General features: G+C 43.9%; 1 protein-coding gene across 1 annotated transcript in view; it reads left to right on the forward strand.

Moving 5' to 3' along the window:
* The window catches only part of frmpd3 (FERM and PDZ domain containing 3), a 216096-nt gene that overhangs the window by 158355 nt on the left and 40506 nt on the right, over window positions 1-17235 (forward strand). The window contains exon 11 of the mRNA XM_060831992.1: window positions 385-564. Coding sequence (XP_060687975.1) covers window positions 385-564 — 180 coding nt within the window. The remainder of the gene's footprint in view (window positions 1-384; window positions 565-17235) is intronic.

The following is a 17235-nucleotide window of genomic DNA, read 5'->3' on the forward strand; positions in this document are numbered from 1 at the left end:
CGTAGTCAATGGAAAGTGAAATTGGACAAGATGTGTAATAGGCAGTCATTCAGTAGTCAATCAAACTTCACACCTACACCCAAACTGAAAATGACCTTCTTAATGTTAGCATTTGATATTCTGACATGTTATTTCAACAGTAGCATTAAGCAATTTAAAATAAATTAGTTCATGACTAAGTTAATAGAGCAAAGAATTTCATACAAAACCTTTATGTATTCATGTGCTGATATTGCTAAAAGAGTATATAAAGTTAATGTCATCAACATTAAAGTGAAAAATCCCATGAAATAGTTTACTGAAAGCTTTTTACATTACACTGTAACATGAACTCTGCAATGTTATTGTTCATCTCGTTGAAATGTGAAATGTGCTGCCTTACAGGATGCAAGACAATCAGAAATGACGCTGTTAGTTGGGCCACAACACGGAATCAGCCATGTTATAGACCTAAAAACAAATCTCACCACTATTCTGGCAGAGTTTGGTCGGCTGAGCCGTATCCAGTTGTTCAGAGAGAAAGAGAATGTAGCTCGGGTTGAGCTAACCATATCAGAAGCTAAGGTATGGGATTGCATAAATTTATTTTCCTTTAAAATCATAGCCAGAATGTCAAATTTGTATGTGAGTAAGGAGGTCTGCTATTCTCTGCACTTGGAAGGCAATGAGTTGGCTTCACACAATTATGTGAGATTCTTTGTTTTGCAAATACCACTGAACTTTCAGCAATGACAAATTGGAAATGACTGTCATCAGCATATAAGTATTTTTTTAAAGGGAAAATGCCTGCAGTAATATGAATATAATAATTAACAATCTTCTAGGAAGCAGTTTTAGATGTTCCGCAGCAAAAGATGCAGGAAATAATGTTTTTAAACAGAGAATACACATCTCTGAAGAACAACACTAAAGCAGTCTAGATGTAGCGACCAAAAAGAGTAAACATCATTCCACAGTGTTGCCTGGGAGCAGATGAGAAAGAAACTCATGTGGTTCAGAAAGGTTGCCAAGATACATACAATTTACATTCTGCCTAATTTTAAATGCTGTTTTTACTATGCTCAACTTCGCAATATTGCCTCACAGTAAACTTGGTGGTGTACATTCAGAATCTTTATTGTTGTACTTTCCAAATTACAAGTATTCCCATATCTAAGCATCTTGTATTATTACTGTGTTCATGCATTTTTCCTGTACTTCTGTTGCTAGATGCATTGAGGGAAATGGGAACCAGGTGAAACAGTGACCCCCACCTGTACTAATTTCAAATGTTCTTATATTGCTATCACTCTTGAAATATGACAAAGAAAAAATAACAGTTCTGAGGTAAAATATGATATCTGTTTGCTGCAAGTTCACAGACTCACAAAAGACAAATGGTCATCTTCTTCTGTCTCTGGGTTGAGGTTTGTTCTTTTTTTCATTCAGTATTGATTGCTCTTTGAAGGTGGCATTGTAAGCCACATCTGACCACAATCATCTTGAATAGGTCATAGCCCCCAATGCCTCTCATTCTTCTGAAAAAGAATAGCTGGCAAGATCTTCTTTGTTCCTATTTAGTCTGATCTCAATTATAGTTTTTTTGACAAACATCTTGAAAATACAATAATGTAGAAAATGGTGATATACTTAACATGTATGGAGAGAGGAACAGTTACTATTTCAGATTGCAGCATTTTATCTGAATTGCGATAGGGGACTTATGCAAATATCCACAACATCTAAATGCAAGAATAAAATAAAATAATGCTACTAAAATTATTAGATCCAAATGTATAATCTCTTTTAATAAAAAGATGGGCCTAAATTCAATTTTTTTATGGGAATTCAACTCTCGTGATTCAAGTATTGAAACCCAATTAATGTTCCTTTGAGATATTAATAAGCTGAGCGTGGCATAATAACCAGACGCTCATGATGCAAGAATTTTCCCTATCTTTCTGGGGGCCTCTCTGTGAGGCCTAACAAGTTTTCCCATGCTGACATGCTAAACCTGTTTCATTAACAATGTGCCATGTCTCTATGGCACCTGTCATGCTGTTCTTGGAAGTACTTACCACTTTATTCTTGGACAGGATGAGGGCCTGTTTATTGCCTATCAGTCAGTTAAGAGTCAGTCACTTTGTTGTGGGTCTGGGGTCACATATAGGCCAGACAAGGTAAGGATGGCAGTTTCCTTCCCTAGAGGATGTTAGTGAATCAATGGGGTTTTCCAATAGTTGGCAATGGATTCGTAGTAGTCATTAGATTCTTAATTCCAGATATTTATTGAATTCAAATTCCACCTTCTGCCATGGTGGGATTAGAATATTACCTGGGTCTCTGGATTAACAATCCAGTAATAATACACACTAGGACACCTCCTCCACCTGAACAACCTCCTGAACTGCTGCAACATCCTGAGATTCTTAGCCCTAACACTGTATTTAAAAGGCAGTTATGTACTCGATCAAGTGCTAGCAGTCTCAAGGAGCCTTGCATACTTCAGGTAATTTTCCGCAGCTATGGCACATAAGCAGAAATTGACACCATGTTTTACAGTCAGGGACCTGAAGGGCCTGTTGGACAGGGTAATGGAGAGGAGGGCAGTGCTTTTTCCCCGGGACTAGCTTATGAAGCCACAACATGGAAACCTTGCCAGTTGGGTCAAAGTTGCCATACAAATCAGCATTATCTCCATAGTTCGGAGAAGTGCCCGGCAGTGAGGGAAGAAAATCAATGGATCTTCCCATTTCACAAGAGGAAGTGCTACCATCTTCTATCTCAAACTCATTCTATCTCAGCCACTGCACTCACCTCTTCACAAAGCTCCTGGTCTTCCACTCTCACTATTGCATGCAACATCTTTCCTCACTTGTTTTCACCCACCCCAACCTCTCATCCTATTAATCCTGCATGGCCTCTGTGTAGACTACACTTTTAGGAAACTTCACCTTTCCCTCACCTGAACCAGCACTAACAACTTTGCCAGCTAATTTCAACTCACTCAATCCCATCCTTTGCCTCCTTCCAGAAGAAATTGCCTCTAATAGGGTAAAGAGAGGCAAGGCCAGGGATGGGTCCTCTCTGAGGAGATAATCTTGGTCCTAACTGGTGATAATTGGGTCCACTCCTATGGAAACAACAAAACCCATGGATCTGGGCAACTATGTCAGAAGCATTATGCATCGATGTATTACTCTCCCACTGAATTTGGCTACTGATCCTGCATGATGTTGCCAAAGGTGCTTTGGGACACGATTTGCAATCCACACAGCAAATTAATGCCAAAGAATCAAAGTCCCTGTACTGCCTGCTGTTGTCTTTCTTCTGTACTTTATGGATGTCCGTGTAACGCTGTGGCACTCTGAAAGGCTTGAATGTGAAACACTTCCCTCACAGAATGAAACACGCTCTGGGTGTGGTTACAGTCACTTGCAGCTCCATTGCAGATTTCTTACATACAGCAAAAAGGAAGGAAATGGGGATCACTCTTAGGAGCAAGAATAGGCCATTCCGCCCTTTGACCCATCCCCATCAACAATAGATCATGACTAATCAAATACCTCAATGCCTTTTACCACCCCATCTTCAAAAGCCCTGGATACAACTAGTGATCAGAAATCTGCAAATCTCCACCTTAGACTGACTCAACGACTGAATTTACACAGCCTTCTGTAATAGACAATTCCAAATGTTCATGGCCCTCTGAGTAAAAAACAATTTCCTAATCTCAGACTTATGTGGCATCCCCTTATTTTTATGTGTTCCTTCATTCTAGACTCCCCAACCAGATCTTGCCTACAACTGACTGTCTATCCCTTTAAGTATATTATCAGTTTCAATAAGATCACTTCTCATTCTTCAATACACTAGAGATTACAGCCCCAGTTTGCCCATCTCTCTTAACAGGACAGATTTGCCATCCTGGAACAAGTCTAGTGAACCTTCATTGCATTCCATCTATAGTAATAATATACTTCCTGGGATAAGGAGACAAAGCCTGCACACATAACTCCAGTTGTGGTCTAACTTATGCAATTGATGTAAGACTTTGCTACTCCTGTTCTCAAATCCTCTTGCGATGAAGGCTAACATTCTATTAGTCTTCCAAATAAATGGCTGCATCTGCATGTTAGCTTTCAGTATCTTATTGATGAGGACGCCTATGTCTTTTTGTATATCTACACTTTGAACTTCTCACCATTTAAGGAACACACACACATACAGTGAACAACTGGTGCTCACTCCTGAACTTCACTGGTCACAGGAATGACCTTTTCTGTTTTGTGTCTGTTAGCTAATTATTAATTCATATCAGTGTATTATGTCCTATTCAACATGCTTTTATTTTTCTATCCAGCCTCTTGTGGGTTACTTTATCAACACCTTCTGAATTCTAAGTATACCATATCCAACGGAAGCTTAGAACTTAGAGTCACTGTTCAGGCAAATTAGTAAAATAAAAGGGAACAGATGCCAACTCTTTAATACACAACAATTGTGAATGTTAGGATAGTGGGAACAGGATTGATGGACAACCTGCAGCTGGTCAATAACATGCACAAGACAGCTGTGATTGCCATGGAACCACTCCCTGAACTGCAAAGGCACTGACCTCCTGACCTCCTGACCAAGAACACCCCAATTAGACGCCTGACCATGGTCAATCCCCTGGAGTGGAATCTAAGATTGTCCTTGACTTACCCTGACTGATAGATACCTGAATGGACTTTGGTGAGAACTACTCCTCTGTGGAAATGACAGTTGCAGTGTGTTTGCCATGTAAGTTGCTGATAAATGGTATGGGTGTGAGATTGACACAATACACTGCCATACAGCAGGATGTATGCCATTTTTACTGAGGCCTGTGACCAGAAAGGCAAACTGCCTGATTTTATGATTGTGCTAATTGACACAACAGATAAGACAAGCTAAGGTATGGATAGGTGCAAACGTGCTAGTAGGTGCTAAGAGAGCAGGTAAGCAGCACTGAGATGGAACACAGTCCAGTTCGTGAGCTGGGTGCCTGCCTACATGCAAAGTGTCACAGAGTCACAGAGTCATAGAGATGTACAGCATGGAAACAGACCCTTTGGTCCCACTCGTCCATGCCAACCTGATAACCCAACTTAATCTACCTTACAGTAGTCTTTCAATATTAATTGACAGTGCACCCTATAATGCAGATCTGTGCACCCTGAGCCACATGCAAATAAATCAGAAATGTTCCCTGATGGTTGTGAGGTGTTGGCAAATGTTGGAAGTCAATGTCTGTGGATGAGGAGTGCTTGGTGGCCATGGATCTTGCCCTGACATGCTGTTTGCTGTTTAGCAACATGGAGGCTAGTCTCAACCAGCAGCAGGTTCCCTGCCCAGATCTCCATGTCAAGGTTCTCAACATCTAGCTTGGTAAGATAATAACCAGAATAGTAATGAGGTGAGTTGTGCTATTAATAAGGTATTTAAACATCAATAATTGTCATTTAATTGGCAACTCACGGCTGCCCACAAAAGGCAGACTTCATCATTTGACAAAATGATGAAAAATGCAGTGAGATGTTCCTGATGCTGAGACAGGTCAACTCTCATCTGATTCTGCCACAAATCTCACCATGGCCAACATCGCCCATACCCTCATAAAATTCCACCTTCCATGTTAATTTGGCAAGGTGGAGAGTTCAGTGGAAAACTGAGCAATATGTAGGCTTCACTGTAAGGAACTCAACATTCTTTGTAATAGATCCTAACACAAATGAGTACAGGACACATTTTGACAATCTGCCTCTCAACTTAAACAGGGCCTATGTTCCAATGCTGTGCTCCATTATGATATTGAAAGGACAGTTCTAAGAGGAGCCTGACACTGCTATCAAATAACTCAGAACATCTCTATCCAGTAAGGGATTTCATCAGAAGGAAAGTTACAGACTATGAGGATTGATTCTCCTGCCATGGATATTAAGACTGGAAAAGATAAATGAGAATGAGCAGAGACTATTTGAGCTTTGCTGCTATCACAAGCTTTGTGTAATTAACACCTTCTTTCAAAACAAACAATGCCACAAGGTGTCCTAATAATATCCAAGATCTGAACAATGTCATGAGCTGGATATGATCTTCACTAGATGTGGCTCACTGAACAGTATTCTCAACAGTTGTAGCTACCACAGCACTGATTGTGAACAGATCCTACTTAGTATGCATCAGGATGAGGATGCAACCCTTGAAGGTTTTTTTTATTCAAAGCCAGATTAAAAACCAGCAGTTCCATAGCTCAATTGGGCAGATATTGCTTCATATTCTACACAGCATGCCAAAGTGAGGTAGAACATACCTTATGGCTGTACCTACAATTACATATTCTTAACACTTAGGAAGCAAGAGGAAAAACATGCTGACTACTTGAACCTTCTCAAGTTTCGTTGTGCAGCATTAACACAGCATGAGAGATAGCAGTTATGAGTGTGGTGATGTAAACTCAATTGGCATAAACAACAGTGTCAGATGCTAGCCTAGTTGGTCAGAAGCATCATCATATCCCATTGGTGATGAAAATTGTTGTTGAGACCAAACAATTAACTCTCAGTAATTATAAATGAGAACACTCCAAATCCATTAAGATCTCTCAAAATAAAGTCCAAAACACAACAGGGAATGTACCAATAAGTATTAGTTCCAAGTTGGCTAACATATTGAGATGCCCTTCAAAACAGAGAATGTGTTTGTGAGCAAAGACAGAGGAGGTCATCACTGATTTCAATAAACATTTGGAGACCTGAGTGGAACACAGCCTTGAGTTGTATGTTAGCTAGAGTGGACCCATTCACTGAGAAAATTCAAGACATGATAGAAAGTCAACCTACTATTGGCTTATTTGTCATGGATAGAACTCCAATGCTGATGTTATACTGGCTAAACTCACCAAATTTAGCAAACTAGCGCTTCTGTGTGTGCACAAACATGTCTTTCACTGCTAGTGGGAGGGGTATTTGCCCAAGGATATGTATGTATCAGTCAAAGATTTTGACCCTGTGCAAGATCAATGCTGACCACAGTGATTGTAACCATTATCATAGCACACTAATGTCACTCTTATCAGAGTGCAAAATCTACCAATAGTTCATTGTGATTTCAGAATTGGAAGATCTAAAATTGACATGATTTTTTTCAGTCGAACAGTTCCAAGAGATATATAATGAGCATAGGAGACCATTAGATATTGTCTTCATGGATCTCAACATAGCATTTGACCATGTGAGGAGAGGTGCTCCATTTAATCTGTTGGAGAAAATTGGCTGATCTCTAATGCTACTCACTGTCATCGCCTCTTTACATGATAACGAAACAAGTAAAGTTAGTTTACATGATTTTGGGACTTGAACTATTGTTGACTATCCATAAAGAATTTTCAGATAATTTATGAAATTTATTTAGATGCAGTTTAGATATGATATACTGATTAATTAGACTTAAAGCTATTTGATGCGTAACAGGAGACAGCATCCTTTCTATCAGCTGAAGTGCTCCTCTATCTTCTTCTCAACTAAGGCCCTTGAGGAGTATTAAAAAAGCAGAAATGATCTTAAACAAGGAATTAGGAGGGCTATAAAGGGCATGAAATGTCTCGGCAAGTAGGATTGAAAATATTAGGAGCAAAAGTGTAGCTAGGGAAAGGATTAGATTAGATTACTTACAGTGTGGAAACAGGCCCTTCGGCCCAACAAGTCCACACCGACCCGCCGAAGCGAAACCCGCCCATACCCCTACATTTACCCCTTACCTAACACTACGGGCAATTTAGCATGGCCAATTCACCTGACCCGCACATCTTTGGACTGTGGGAGGAAACCGGAGCACCCGGAGGAAACCCACGCAGACACGGGGAGAACGTGCAAACTCCACACAGTCAGTCGCCTGAGTTGGGAATTGAACCCGGATCTCTGGCGCTGTGAGGCAGCAGTGCTAACCACTGTGCCACCGTGCCACCCACAAAGGGTAGGACGATTCAAGGACAAAAGAAGGCATTTATTCATAGAGCCAGAGGAAGTGGATGAGATCCTTAATGAGTACTTCACATTGGTATTCATCAAGGACAGGGTCAGGGATGATGATAAGATTAGAGAGAGGTATATTGATATACTGGGGAATGTTGACATTAAGAAGGAGATGTTGTTGTGTCTTGAAATATGTTAAGACAGATAGGTCCCCAGGGTGTGATCTATCCCAGGATACTGAAGGAAACAAGGGAGGAGATGGCTGGAGATTTGGCAGAGATCTTTGTCACAGACAATGTCCCAGAAGACTGGAGAATTGCCAGTGTTGTTCCTTTGTTTAAGAAGAGCAATAGGGATAATCCTGGAAGTTATAGGCTAGTGAGTCCAACATCAGTGGCAGAGAAATTATTGGAGAAGATTCATAGGACAGGACTTACTCGCATTTTAAGATGAGTGGACATATTAGGGATAGTCAGCATGGCTTAATGGGGAGGATGGCTTATCTCTGTTGTGGGGAAAATCACCAGCCTCAGAGTCAGAGTCGGGGTTCAACGACAGAGTTTATTGTACAAAGAAATACTGGAGCTCTGGGGAGGGAGAGAGAGAGAGAGAGAAAGAGAGACACCAACATCACAGTGGTCAGCTGTGAGTCTTCTCTCCACGGGTACCCTGGCTATTAGCACTTTGTATAGAGTCCGTATCAAATGGTTAGCATTTCTATCAAAGCTGTTGGCTAGACCCAGACACTTCGGCGGGCAGTATACACTACCAGTGTATTCTCTCCCCCACCCGCCTTAAACTAATAACTAGGTTGTGACTGCATTCTGGTGGCCCAACGCATTATCTGCTGTCTCTCTCCATATTGTATGTCCGTGAGCCTACTGTCATCTTGCCTTGTGCCATCTCCCATTTCACTCCTCCCTTTGTGGTCAAGGAGGCGATTTCGGAGATCTCCTGCAGACCATCCAGTTTCCATGTAGATGTAGGTCATCTTTCGGAGGTCCTCCTCCCGAGGGGTATCATTGAGTGCCAATTTCGTTGGGGGCTGTTTCATGCTGACACTCGCTGCTGGCACAGTTTGCGTCAGTAGCGCCTTACAGCAGAGCTTTAAACACCCAACGCCCACACAGAATACCAGCATGAGTGCAATGAGGAGAACTATCCTGTGTGCCAAATAGGGTCCCCAAGATTTATCTAGCAACCAATTTAACCATCTGTCTGTAATTGTGGCTTCCTGTCAAAAATTATCCAGCTGGTTTCGAATATTCTTGATGGCTTCTGTAATGTTATGAGAGTAATCAATAACATGTTTGATACAATTGTCACCAATAATTGTACAAACTCCCCCTTGCTGTGCTAATTGATAATTCATCACGTATCTGCTGTGTCTGCTGTGTGTAGAGTCTGAGTTCAGCCAGCTCTATATTAATTGCTTCCAGAGCTTTTGAGGTATTATTGCCTAAGATAGTCAGGCCACATACAAGGTAATTTTGTTTTTTAGCACTGATGACCCCTGCTGCGCCACCCACCCCACCACCCCCCCAACTCCACAGTTAGAGATCCCAAGAATCCAAATCCCAATGATGACCCCAAAGTGATGGGGATCTGCCTGTCGGCACAGAACTCCTGACTGATGGAGCAGGTTACTATCTTCTCTGAACATGTGCCCTGTGGGGCATGGTACAGTAAGGGGTGCAATTGTCCCCACCACAAACAGGTTTGGGAGGTCTGAGGTGTCTGTCGCATCAGTCCCCTTAAATAGAAAAACAAATCCCTTCGCTGCTCGATAACATACATTGTCTTGTCCTTCCATTTGTCTGTCCACCTATGTCACCCGATCCCCAGGTGTTCCTCCCAGGTGGTAAGTATCAAACGGTTACGTCCAGGTGGCAGAGCTGACATGGGTGCCATTGCACTGACCACATATGAATTATCTGCCCATGGTCACATTCAAGCATGCCTGCTCGCTGCAGTTACAGGTAAACTGTTCCCTATTGACTGTACAGTGCTGATAAGTGCATTGTGTCTGGACGCATGAGTCATTTTTGGGAACCAGGGCATAAATACATCCCCGTCCCTCCCCTGTGAAACAGAGTGGGTAATCACCAGGTTTTAAAGGTTTTCCCTTCCTGAGGCTTGGGGGACCCATGGGTCGGTGGTCCTGCCCAGCTACACACATCTACTCTGGACTGCCCGTTGGTATTTTCCTATCTGCCCTTACACGGCGCTCCCAAGGTGCCTACTACCCATACCAGGATGACCACAAATCGGGATTCTACTGATCATACCAGTGGGTAGCAGGTAGTTCAGTTCAGTTCATGCAAACGTAGATGCGTAGGTGGGTTTTATAGAAGAGGTTATCTTCAAATCCCAATAGTCGCAACACTTAAACACAGTAAAATACATTACAGGTATATACATTTTGCAGTTAAATAAAGCAATCTGTCAGAGTCTTTGTTTTCGCTAGGAAGTGCAGTCGTGCTTCTGTGTGGTTTGTTCTGTTGTGTTTTGACCGTCTCGTCTGCCATTCCTACCTGCACCTGGGGAATGGTCAATTACATTAGTTTGGTCATTGGAGTCTTTAAACGGTTTCAGTTGGGTCCAGTGCTTCCAGATGCTTTCTCCTTTAGTATCTACGCAGGCACAGGGGCCCCCATTTATTGTCGTGTCGTATAGCCTATCCCATTTTGGGGCAAAGTCTGGTTTGTCAGGCAGGGCTTGCACCAGGACACGGCTTCCGGCTGCTGGGACCTCAGGGAAGATTTCGAATTCCCCGGCCTTGTCCTTTTTGTCCTGTTTATCAGTTGCAGATTTCCACATCTCTTTCAACTGGGCATTTAATTCTATCACAAAGGGCCGAATTTTGTCTTTTCGTGTACCCACATCAGCGCCACCTGTGATTATTGTCTCCGGAAACTGCATTGCTCTCCCACTCATTAATTCATGTGGTTTTAGCCCACTTGCCTGATTCGTGGTGGCTCTAAATTTCATCAATCTGGCTGACAGCACTTCAGGTAAAAAGTGAGGTCTGCAGATGCTGGAGATCAGAGCTGAAAATGTGTTGCTGATGAAGGGCTTTTGCCCGAAACGTCGAATTCCCTGTTCCTTGGATGCTGCCTGACCTGCTGCGTTTTAACCAGCAACACATTTTCAGCTCTGACAGCACTTCAGCCCATGTTCTGCCTGAGGTTTGCATAGCATCAGCTAAAGTATTCTTAAATTTCTATTCATTTTCTCTACTATCCCTGAGCTCTAGGGGTGATTGGAAATGTGAAATTTTTTGTTTAATGCCAAGTAATTGGCAGACAGTCTTCATGACCTTGCCTGTAAAATACGTCCCTTGATCAGAATCGATCTGGAGAGGTACCCCACCCCCCACCTCGGGATTACTTCCTCCACTAATATTCTGGCCACAGTGGTCGCAGTGCAGCTTTTGGCTGGGAATGCTTCTCCCCACTGGGTGAATTGGTCTATGATGACCAGGCAGTATGTTTTCCCACGGGAGGGTGGTAGTGGCCTTTAAAATTTATCTGAAGTTGTTCCCAGGGTCCCCTTGGTCTGGGCTGGTGTCCCATCCTAACTTCTATGGGTGTCCCTGGGTTATGTTGTGCACAAACCATGCATCTGTGGCAGTACTTGGCCACATGTTTTCCCATCCCCTTCCACCACCACTGTCTCCCTAGGCTTGCTATCATGGCCTCTCTACCTGTACGGGAGAGCCCAAGGTGCAGTTCAAGCAATGTGTTCTGCATACACACTGGTGCTACCACCTTGTCTGCTCATCCCCAGACACCATCCTCCCTTCAGGTCCCATTTCTCTCTCTCTCTTCCTGTGGGATGTCCTCCTGTAGCTGCTGAATTTGGATAGCATCTTTTGCTATTGCAGCCTCGTCAATGGTTTCTTGATCGAGGGCTTTCTGAGCTGCTCCGTCTGCTGTGTGGTTTCCTTTGAATTTTAACCAACCTGAGCTTTCTTGCTAGCTCCTTTTGATGGGCTTTTATTTTTATTACTGCAGAGCTGAAAATGTGTTGCTGGAAAAGCGCAGCAGGTCAGGCAGCATCCAAGGAACAGGAAATTCCTGATGAAGGGCTTATGCTCGAAACGTCGAATTTCCTGTTCCTTGGATGCTGCCTGACCTGCTGCGCTTTTCCAGCAACACATTTTCAGCTCTGATCTGCAGCACCTGCAGACCTCACTTTTTCCTTTTTATTACTGCAGCATCGTTTAGCTGTTCACTGGCATCCAATAGTGCCTGAAATCTTAATTGGTGTCTGATAGGGATCCCCCTGCGGTAGTGAACCCTCTTCTACCCCATGCCACCATGTAGTCATGGACTATGCTGAAGGCATATTGACTGTCTGCATTATATTCACAATTTTTCCTTTTGCTAGTTCCAGTGCTTTGGTGAGTGCTACTAGTTCTGCTACCTGTATGTATGACCTCCATCAATCCTTCCAGACATATCTGTTTTTAACTTATCATTTACCACAGCCCGTCCTGTTTGGGGTGACCATGCTACATATTTTCATGACCGATCCATGAAGAGGGTCTCCTCAGCTGTGTCTAGGGGGTATCCTTTAGCCTACTCCTATCTCCATCCCCATCTATATCCCCACTTTGGTCTTAGGTGACCACTATGGAGTAAAACCCTCCCTCATTATTACAGTGGATGTGAAAACCTTTGCTGGGATCTGGCAGCCCTAGCCCAGGGGCCGATATGAGTCGTGTTTTAAGCTGACTGTATGCCTCCTCCAGTTCTGCCCCCCCCCCCAGGTTAGAGGTTCCAAGGCAGGCTTGCCTCAGTTAATTAATCTCTGGATCAGTTCAGCTAATTTTGCAAACTCGGGTATAAAGCACCGACTGTAGTTGAATAGCCCCAAGACCTTTCTGACTCCCCTGACAGTGGCAGGTCATGGCATCTGTTGGATTGCCTCCTTGCAGTCGTTGGGCATTTCTTTGAGTGTCTGGAATATAATGTGTCCCAGAGAGAAGATTATGTTTTGCCAATCTGTGCCTTTGTGGGACTTACTTTTCATTCTGCAGTTGCCAATTCCTGTAATACTAGACATAAAGCTTCCTGGTGTCTTAACTTGGACTCTGGGGCAATTAGGATATCATCAACATAATGGAGGGCAGTGCTACCCTCTGGTAAATCTATTCTCTTCAAAATGTCACACATCGCCCTGTGACAAATAGTGGGGCTGTTGTGGAACCCTTGTGGCAGGCAAGTCCATGTGTACTGTCTGTCCCTTACTATAAAAGCAAATTTATTCTGGGACTCAGTGTAACGGGATAGACCAGAACCCATTGACTATGTCTAAAACAGTAAAAAAAAAATCATGTTCGGGGGCCAAGCTGTTTAAAATGATGGAGGGGTCTGCTACAATGGGTGCAATTTGGGGGTGACCTTTTTTAGTCCTGTATAATCAATGGTGAGCCTGTAGCTCCCATCAGGCTTTATTACTGGTCACGTTGGGGAATTAGTTTTACTTGTGGTCTCTCTCAGGATTCCCTGTCTCACTAGTCCTTTTACTATCTCCGCCAACCGCTTTCTCTGCTTCGAGTTTTACTGGGTATTGGCAGTGAGGCTTATGCTCATGTCCGGGAACCCTTATCAGGTCTATGTTAACTAGACTTGTATCGAACTTTGTTTCTGCCCAGGCTCTGGGGATGGAGGCACAGATGGCTCTGACACCCCCCTTTCCAAGGTTCCAGTCCCTACTGGTGACGGTAGCCACTTCAATAGTTTCAAGGTGACTTGTAAGTTTCCCAGTTCGGTCTTTCAACCATCCTGTCTGGGCCAAACCAATTTCCCTTTTGTACAATCGATTAGAACATTATATTCTCTCATGAGATCATTGCCCATTATGGTGCCCTCATTATTTTCGCATACATAGAATCTCATGGGAATATGTATGTTATTTATTTCTACGTGGGTAGTTTTGCTTAGGTAAGCTGGTGTTTTATCCCCTTCTACCCCAGTTCAGTGAATCATTTTGTTTGTGTGGTGTAAGGGTAGGTTTGTGATGGATACAGTGGCTCCTGTGTCCACTAGCATCTCTCATTTCCACCCTCCTACTACTGCGGGTACGTAAATTCTCTCCTCTCCCTTACCCTCACGAACGGAGGCAGCTGATTGTCAGCTCTGCTGACCTTGGGACTCCCATGGTTCCACAGTGTTCCGGGTGGTGATTGGGGTGCCTCATGCTTTTCCCAGCACACTGCTTCCATGTGTCCTGTTCTGTTGTGGTGGCTGAATTATTTTACATTGTTCCCTACATTCTCTAGCAAAGTGTCCCTGCCAGTCACAGTTGTGGCAGGCAAGTTTTATTCTACTCTCACTTCCATTCCGGTGGGCTGCTTTGTCAGGTCTTGCCTTTGTTGCGGGGGCTTCTGTATCCTGCACCCCGCTATCCCACTCAATTAGATCATCATAATCCTGGGACATTATTACTCCCATTTTCAGGATGGCTTGGTGAGCACGAGAGAGCCCATCTCTAAAAGCTCGGATGAATCCCTGGTCCCTTCGATCGGGGTTTGCTTGCCCTGAGCATTCCTGATAAACCCTAAGTAATTATTCCCCATATTCAGAGGCTCCTTCCCCTTTAAGTTGCTTCGTGGTTGTGATCTTGCTCCAGTTTGTGGGAGCACTTCCTAGCACCCTCTGGATTTCCTCTTTAAAGTCGGCGAAGGGGGCCTCCTGGGCATCTAGCTCAGCTGTAAGGGCGACAACATGTGTCCACCGTCCTCCCCTAAAGTCTCAGGCTGCTGTGAGGTCGGGTCCGCCAGCTACCTGTCTCCACTTGTCTGCTGGGCAGGCCGCCCGGTGTATGGCCCTCAGGTGTAGGTGGTGCCCTACCCATACACTATCCAGCTCTTCCCAGAACCTGGTGTTTGTGCTCTGGGGCCATAATTTGTCCAGGGATGCCATAACCTGCTGCCTCTCTCCTGGGGTGAAGGGTCTATAATTCGCTTTGGGCTGTAAGTCAGTTCTTCTAATAACTGGTGCTTAGTTATACTCTTGCACGGTTCATCCAATAGAGGGAGCAGTTGGTTCCTGCTGGATGTTCTCATAGGGAGGAAGCAAATCCACATCGGAATTTTTGTTGACCCTGCTCAGCTCCTGCTCCAATTCTTGTATTCAATCCTACAGCTCTTAAACTTGTTCCTGGTCCTTTCTCCATCCACTCGTGGACACACTCACTTGTTCAATTAGGCCTGCTAATTGGGACACTAACGTTACCCTACCTTTTTAGTTTTATTCCGTTTCTGTTTATCTACCCACTGTATCTGTTGTTCTAATGCTTTGGATGGATCCCAACCACTTTTCTTCATTTGCTCTATCAACCCTTGTAGATCTGCCTTGTATTTCTCCATAAGGGAATCTGCAGTATCCCCCTTAAAACTTTGATCTGCCATTTCGCAGATTGTGTACTCCCCGGATACCACTAAAAGTAAAGTGTTCCTAACCAGTGGGGTCTCCTCTACCCCTTGACCAATTGTACTGTCCCAGCTCTGTCCGTATGGCCATAGCAGCCTCCTACCAAGGTGTGCTCTCTACCGGTGGGACTTCTGTACCCTCCTGGCCACCATTACCAATCGGTACTTACCAGTCAGCTGGGAATGCTGGCCCAATAGTGTGTGCTCTCTACCAGGAGCCCTCTACCTTCCTAGCCACCTCTACTGAACCAACACCTCCCAATACGCCCAGAAACCTACCTCTAGCCCGGTGTGCTCTCTACCAGTGGGACTCTTTACTCTCCTGGCCATCGCCACTATTCAAGCTTTGTCTTTCTACTGTGGGCTGACAGATTACTCACAGTGTCCACGCTCCCCACCTTGGTAACATGCGCTCCACTGAGGTTTGGCTCTCTGTCAGAGTGATCAGCTCCTCTTCCTCACCACATTGGAAATTATAAGGACAAACAGCACCCGACTTTTAGCTTAAACTCTAACTGGACTCTGTTGTTCACCCCTACAGAGTCCAATGTAATCCCACTTTGCCACTTGTGTTTTATGGCTCCTAGTGCCCTTGGCACCTCAATTCCCACTTCAAATCTCAACCTTTGCGCTGTTGTCTGGTGGGGGGGGAGCAAGCCCCTCTTAACAACTGGTTTAGGGCAGGGTTTTTGAGACAGACACTATCTTGTCCTCTGGCTGTTTCAGCACAAGCAACAGGCTCTTACAACAGTTAATACAGTTAACACTAATTCTCCACAGACATGCACTTACATTTTTTAACTCAGTGCTGTAGCAGGTTGGATATTACAATTGGTATATCTTTTTAAACTGTGTCTTTGGCCCGGTCTGACTCTTCCTGTTTGCAGGAACAAATTAGTTCTTATCCCAGTCCCCCGATCGTGGCCTTTGACCAGGATACCAGTAATAAGAACCCTGCTCGCAGCACCAATTGTTATGAGGAAAATCACTAGCCTCGGAGTCAGAGTCGGAGTTCAACGACAGAGGTTATTGTACAAGGAAATACTGGAACTCTGGGGAGTAAGACACCAACCGCACAGTGCTCAGCTTCTCTCCACCTGGAGCACATGTCAAGATACTTTTATACATTTTGTAATATAATAGGTCAGTGATGAGGTTATTGTCTTTGCAACATAGCTTGTTTATTGTAACATTGCAGAATTGTTGATTGTTCCGGTGCAGTCGTTGTCAGTTCCAGCGCAGCCTTTGTTAATTTCAGCACGGTCATTGTCAGTTTCAGTGCAAACATTGTCAAGTTTGCTGTAGTAATGGGTGCCAATCACTCTTCCTGAGTAAGACAATTATTATTTTATATTGAGTTCATAACAAACAGTTAGCATTTCTATCAAAGGTATTAGCTGGACCCAGACACTTCGGCGGGCAGTATACGCTACTCATGTGTATTCTCTCCCACATCCACCTTAAACTAATCAACTAGGTTGTGGGTGCATTGTGCTGGCATTCTGGTCACCCCATGCAGTGTCTGTGTTTGCTCTGCTGTCTCTCTCCATATTGTGGTCTGGTGGCCATCTTGTGTGTCATGTGGCCAACATATGGCTCAGTGGCCATCTTGTGTGTCCGTGTGCCTAGTGTCACCCTGCCCTGTGCCACCTCCCACTTCAGCTCATAAATTTGATTCAGTTTTTTGAGGAAATGATGAAGGTGATTGAGGAGGGAAGGGCAGTGGTCGTTAACAAGGCGTTTGACACGATCCTTGATGGTAAGCTGGTCCAGAAGATTAAGTGACATGGGATCCACATAAGATGGATACACACTTGG

Source organism: Hemiscyllium ocellatum, chromosome 11 (assembly GCF_020745735.1).
Source record: "Hemiscyllium ocellatum isolate sHemOce1 chromosome 11, sHemOce1.pat.X.cur, whole genome shotgun sequence".
NCBI lineage: Eukaryota > Metazoa > Chordata > Chondrichthyes > Orectolobiformes > Hemiscylliidae > Hemiscyllium > Hemiscyllium ocellatum.